Source organism: Anarhichas minor, unplaced genomic scaffold (genome assembly GCF_050575085.1).
Source record: "Anarhichas minor isolate MPS153535 unplaced genomic scaffold, ASM5057508v1 ptg000040l, whole genome shotgun sequence".
NCBI lineage: Eukaryota > Metazoa > Chordata > Actinopteri > Perciformes > Anarhichadidae > Anarhichas > Anarhichas minor.
The window spans coordinates 953,252-958,986 of NW_027466486.1; the positions used below are offsets into that span (position 1 = coordinate 953,252).

The 5,735-nt window shown below is 45.0% G+C and overlaps 1 protein-coding gene across 1 annotated transcript; it reads right to left on the minus strand.

Annotated features, from left to right (window-relative positions):
- Nucleotides 1–394: 394 nt before the first annotated feature.
- On the minus strand, nt 395–5,086 carry zfp36l1a (zinc finger protein 36, C3H type-like 1a). The gene is made up of 2 exons (XM_076107849.1): nt 4,832–5,086; nt 395–3,728 (listed from the first exon to the last, which is right to left on the minus strand). Exons 1-2 carry the CDS (start codon nt 4,883–4,885, stop codon nt 2,652–2,654), a joined length of 1,131 nt encoding a protein of 376 aa, XP_075963964.1. The 5' UTR covers nt 4,886–5,086; the 3' UTR covers nt 395–2,651.
- Nucleotides 5,087–5,735: the final 649 nt, after the last annotated feature.

The window sequence follows — 5,735 nt, forward strand, 5'->3', positions numbered from 1 at the left end:
AACGATCACTGGAATTCTCTGATACTGAAGAAAACTTTAAGTGCGTGTTGATTCTCAGGCAGGTTGAGGAGATGTAAGGGAGTGTCCTTTTTCTATGACTTCAAAGTGGATTAATGGTGCGGGCCTCCGTTTGAAAACCTCTGATGTAAAGCTTTGTCCCTGAAGTCCTGTATTAGACGAATATTAAAATAACCAGTCTCTAACGCCACCCAAAATAAGGTCTATAAGGAATACTAAGTAACCTGATAAAATGTAATCTTCATTGTACAGATTAGAAGAAAAGACTGTCTGACAGATTTTGCATCCTCGTGTGTGTGCAGCGTGTCTTTAACTGCGTTATGGTGAGAGAGCATCTAAATCAGATTTCAACCAAAGTACACAACTCATTACACAGTTTAACTTTTCAAAAAAATACGGGGTTTATTGACTTAACTGCAATCAATACTTACAAGAGAAACTGGTTTTCATATAAACTCACAGAAATTACTGTAGTGAAAAAAACATGGCTGAAAAAATACATTCAACTGTTTTACTTTCTTTGTGTCAAAATCTGTTCACCTCTTCCAAACACGTGAAGGAAACCGAGAACAAGTGACTTAAAAAAAAAAAAAGAAAAAAAACTTAATTGTCCTCCATTTATCAAATATAAAAGGCAGAGAAGCCAGCTACCTGGAATGTATTCAAAGAGGCACTTCCAATGGTCAAGAGGGGGCCAAGCAAGTGCATCAAGCATCCAATCAAATTAAAAAGGAAAACAAAATTAACTTTCCTCAACCCATTTGGTCACAGCCGTTACTTGACTGTGACCGACAGAAGACATTTGGTCACAGCCGTTACTTGAAAAACAAGACTGGGTGCAAGAACTTTACCGACAGAAGACTTTTTAACAAAACCAGTCCTCTGACTCGGAGACTCCCCTTAACCGGCGAGACGTCTCCCGGCACCCCTTTGACTCTACCGTCGACCCAAGTGTTGCGAGTTAATACTCCGATCTGGGACAAGATCTGAGACGAAAACAGACTGAAGTGAATCAACAGTTAGCTACCGTTACTGTCAGGCTATTGGAAGACGTGAAGGGGAAAACGTCAGGAATGAATACAAGCAAATCTAGTATAGATGGAATTGCAGTCCGATAAGAGGGAGTAAGAAAAAAAAAAAAAAAAAAAAAAAAAAGTACAATAAATAATCAAAACATCTTTTTTTGCAATTTTTTTTTTTTTTGCTTTAAATTAAGGTTCATTTTGACAAAGTGTAGTTGCAGAACAAAAGTCATTGAAGTACAATATATTAAACTGTGAAAAAAGGAAAACTGACAAAAACGTCTTCACAATCTTTAGATTAATATGGAAGATCATAATTTAACATAAAAGAAAATATATTCTATTGTTCATTATCCAGATAAATACAAAACAAAATTAACAAAAAAAAAAAAAAAAATGCATATGATCAGCAATAAATATGTTCTGATAAGTTAAATAAGCAGTGACAAGCAAAAACCTTCTGTCTGGAAAGTTTTTTTCAAACAATAATAACCGTAATAATAACATTAATAAAAAATAATTATCAAATAAAGAAAGCAAAAAAAAAATAAAAAAAATAAAAAAGATGTAATGAGTACAGAGTGCTCCTCAGAGCAGGTACTAAAGTAGGGAAGAAGTAAAGTCAAATAGCTTGGAAATCTGATCGCAGGATGTACAACTGCACCATGGGAATGCTGGAATTCCCCAGACCAGCGAGGATGAAGGCAGGGAGAGGCAGGGTGGGGAGGCGGGACAAAGTCTTACAGGTTTAATGATCAGTTTGATATCAAGACTTCCTTCCCAATAAAGAGCCAGTGACCAGCAACAGGAGGAGGGAGAGGGGACGGGACGGGACGGGACGGGACATAACCAACTTCCAGTTCAAAGTCCTTCCTGCAGACTCACCCAGTCCACAATTACATAAGACGGACGGGGCTTTAGAACAACTGTGACAGAGGAGGAGGGAGGGGGGGGAGGGTAATGAGAAAGAACCAAAAACAGTAGTCCCATCCACCCTAAATACATGCAGAAACCGCCCCAGGCACTTTTTTTTATTTTTAAAAACTATTCATATCTTTTCAGGGTCTATTTTTTTCCTTTTCTTTTGTCTTAACTCAGTCTGTAAAAAACGGCTGCGGTAGATCTACAGTTACGTTAGTGAGCACCCTCTAGCTAACTCAGGGGAAGTGGTATCTTCTGGGAAGAGGGCGGGAGGAGAGAGGGGGTTGGGGGGGGGGCTAGTGCAAAGCACTCCCCTTTCCAAGGCCACTTGTGCTGCTACACATTCAAGAACAAATGAAGAAGAAAGAAAAAAAAAAAAAAAAAGTGGCACCTGGCAAAACAGTCAATTCTTGTTCTCATGATTTTCATTGTTCAATTTCCTCCTTTTTTTTGGCACTATGACACATGGCAGGGTACTTTTTAAAAGAGATGGAATGAGTTGAGAGAGAGCGAGAGAGAGAGAGAGAGTTCCCTTAACTGACTACATCCTTGCAATGCTAACAAGGAGCTAACACGGTGTTGTTTGTGGGGTGGGGGTGGGGGGCTCGGGACAAGGGTGCAGAGGTAGAGGGGAGTGCCGCGTTCTCTTTGTGTCATCGAACTTTAAAGTCACTGGTGGATGCTCGCAGTCTAATCATCAGAGATGGAGAGGCGGCTGAAGATGGGAAGGCGGCGGGTTGTATCCAGCGTGGGGGACTCGGAGCCGCTCAGGCTGCCTCCGGAGCTGCTCTGGTAGCCATCTTGGTCTGACAGAGAGTCGGGAGGGCTGGATGGAGACTCGAACATCTGGGGGGACACCAACATGGGTCTGAAATAGTAAGGCGTGCTCGTCGGAGAGGGAGGTGCAGGGGCGTTGGGCTCTGTGCCCACAGGACCGGCACCGAGGCTGGGGCCGAACAGGTTGGCCAGCTCCTGGCTGGAGTAGGTGAAGGGGTTACAGCTGGGCCAGTCTGGGACCTCATCGGGGAAGAACATGGGCGGAGGGGTGACAGAGGTGGGGCTGTCTCTCAGCCCGGCTGAGCTGGAGAAGCCCGCGAAGCTGTAGCTGTGCTGCAGGCGAGGCCTGTCCATCTTGTTGCAGGAGTTAAGAGGGGAGCACTGCTGGGGAGGTCCGCGGCGTTCCTCGGCGTTGTGGATGAAATGGCAGCGAGGCCCGTACGGGCAGAACCCGATGGTGTGGAAGGTGCGGCACAGCTCGGTTTTGTATTTGGGGTGGCGGCTCAGGCTGCGTAGTTCATGGATTCCGTGAGCAAACTGGCACTTGTCGCCATACTTGCAGGAGCCGTTCTCCTCAAAGGGCCTGCAAAGCTCCGTCTTGTAGCGGCTGGAGTTCACCTGGCTGCCGCCGGTGGGGCTGGCGGGGCCCAGGCACTTGTTGAGGAGCCTCTCGCCCGTCTCGGAGAAGGAGCGGTCTCGCATGCGGTTCTCCTTGTTGTTGTTGTTGTTGCTGCTGGCATTGCCAAGCCCTGAGATGAGCGAGGAGTGGTCCGTCGCCTTCAGGCTGTTCAGAAACTGGTTCTGGCTGAACTTTGTGCTGCTGACGGAGTGCCGCCGCTGGTACACGCCTCCCAACGGGGGAGATCCCACCGCCTTCCTGTCCAGCAGGGCTCCGGCGGGGCTGGAGATGGGCACATTAGTGCCAGTGCAAGGGACAGACATGGGATGGGGGGCGCCCAGGTTGTTGTTGTAGCTGAGCAGTTTGTTGTTCTGCAGAGACACAAAGAACACACATCATTAGGATCAATAATCTACACGGTCACCTCGGCTGATCAGTGTGGTCCTGATCTTAAAAAGAGAGCTGGTGGGAACAGGCTCCTCTTGCATGACTGTGTTCTTTTTGGCTCTGACAACATAAGCGGATACAGGCCTATAGAGCAGCAGCTGGTTTGGCAAGTTGCCCCGGTTAGGAATGTGTGCCTGTTTAGTAAATGGAGCAGCAGCACATGAGGGGCCACAGGGCTGCTCGTGGCTACAAAGAGGCGGCATCATTTGGGAGATAATGAAGGTGGCGAAGCATCCTGCTGAATGAATTACGAGGGGAAGCTGATCTGCGTCTCAATACACGTACAAACTAGAAGACCTCACTGGTGTGGTCACTGATTGACATCAGTATTACAATTAAAAAAACAACCGCGCAGGAAAAAAAAAAAAGGAGCAGTTTAAATAATTAAATAATCTGACACTGAAAACATTAAAGTGCACGCGGACGAAAACATTGCAGTGACGTTAACTCTCCGGTGAACCGTTAACGATTTCTAAAACCAGTTAAGCGTTAACAAATATTAACGCGGTTAATCACAGAAACAAGGTTTATGGAGGCAATAGCAACTAAAAGCCAGACGAATCTAGTCAATGATTAGCGAGCATGTGGCTGCTTTGTGAGGAGTATTAAAAGTGGCGCAAAACTGCGCTCATTAACAGAAAGAGGGACACGAAAGACGTGGGAAACTGCCAGTTAGCAAAACTAGACATTTTGGGGTTAACTGACGTGGCACATGTTGACTATAACACGTTTTAACATTTCAACAAGTGTTAACAGTTAATGTTAAGTTACAGGCTGGGGCAACACTTTTTACAGACACTCGTTTGACACAAACACCGCGTTCAGGACAGAGACGGGAAACAACAGGTTTGTGAGAACTTCAAAGCGAAGCGAAGAGCAACAATCCAAAACAAGCAAAAACAAAACAAGCCTCCAAAACAGGCGCGTCACGGCGGAGGGCCGCGTGCAGCTCCTCATTCCTCCACAGAGGCTAACGTGCTAACAGAGACGACCCGAGAGAGGGAGGGAGGACAAGTTGTATAGCTACCTTGTTCATTATTTCGAAGTCGAAGAAAGGCGGCGACAGCACGGCTGTGGTCATCTTTGCAGCGGACCAGGGTTAAATCAAAAGTAGTAGTAAAAAACAAAAAAAAAAAAAAAAACTCCCAAACCAAAAAAGTAGAGTGTGCTTGCTCGAAAAGTTGCGCAGGTCTGCTGAGTTTCTGATTTGCAGCTCCTGGATATTTTTTGACCCTGCAGAAACACCCCCTCTGCCCTGCACCAGCTCCGACATTTGCTTTATAATCCTCTGCAGGAGGAGCCTCGAGCACTGGGCGGTAACTTTTTATGTTAACTTTTTTTTCTTTTCTTTTTTTTCTCCTTCCTCTTCTGGAGGGAGACAAACTTTCAGTGGGTTGTCAGTTTGTTTGAGATTACTACACGGTTTGCACGCAGTATCAATACTGAACCGTTTTTTTTATTTCGGACCAACGTGCAGTAAAATAAATAGCTGTATCTCTATAGTCAGCCAGTTTATTGGTTTATCACATAAAAGTGACTTATTATTCTGTTGTTTATTAACTTTGTTAGAGGAATAGTGTCTTAACTTAAATGTTCAAGTACATCTTGTTGCTCTCAGTTTATTTTAAAGTCACAGTGGCAAAAAGTAAGCTGGGCTTCAGCTTTATTTCCTTCTTTTCCTAATGGAAGTCTGGTACTTAGTCTGGAGTTGTTTACTGGGAGGCGCTGCATTATCCTCAGGGTTTCTGCTACCATCCACTACTCTGTAATTAATTTACTCCTAATTGCTGGACTGTAACGTCACTTGTGGGACTTTCCGGTGAATTCAGGCAGCCAGGGCTTTTAACTCTTTCCCGACCACAGTTATTTCACCATTAAACTCTTCTTTCTCACACTACGGCTCCTCTTCCTCACCAGCAGGTATACACAAT

Bases quoted from the DNA above. Each gene is read 5' to 3' on its own strand.
- zfp36l1a (XM_076107849.1), bottom strand. From the start codon at position 4,885: ATGACCACAGCCGTGCTGTCGCCGCCTTTCTTCGACTTCGAAATAATG. The intron at 3,729-4,831 runs GTAGCTATACAA...GTGTCTCTGCAG, and splicing joins ACTTCGAAATAATGAACAAG to AACAACAAACTGCTCAGCTA.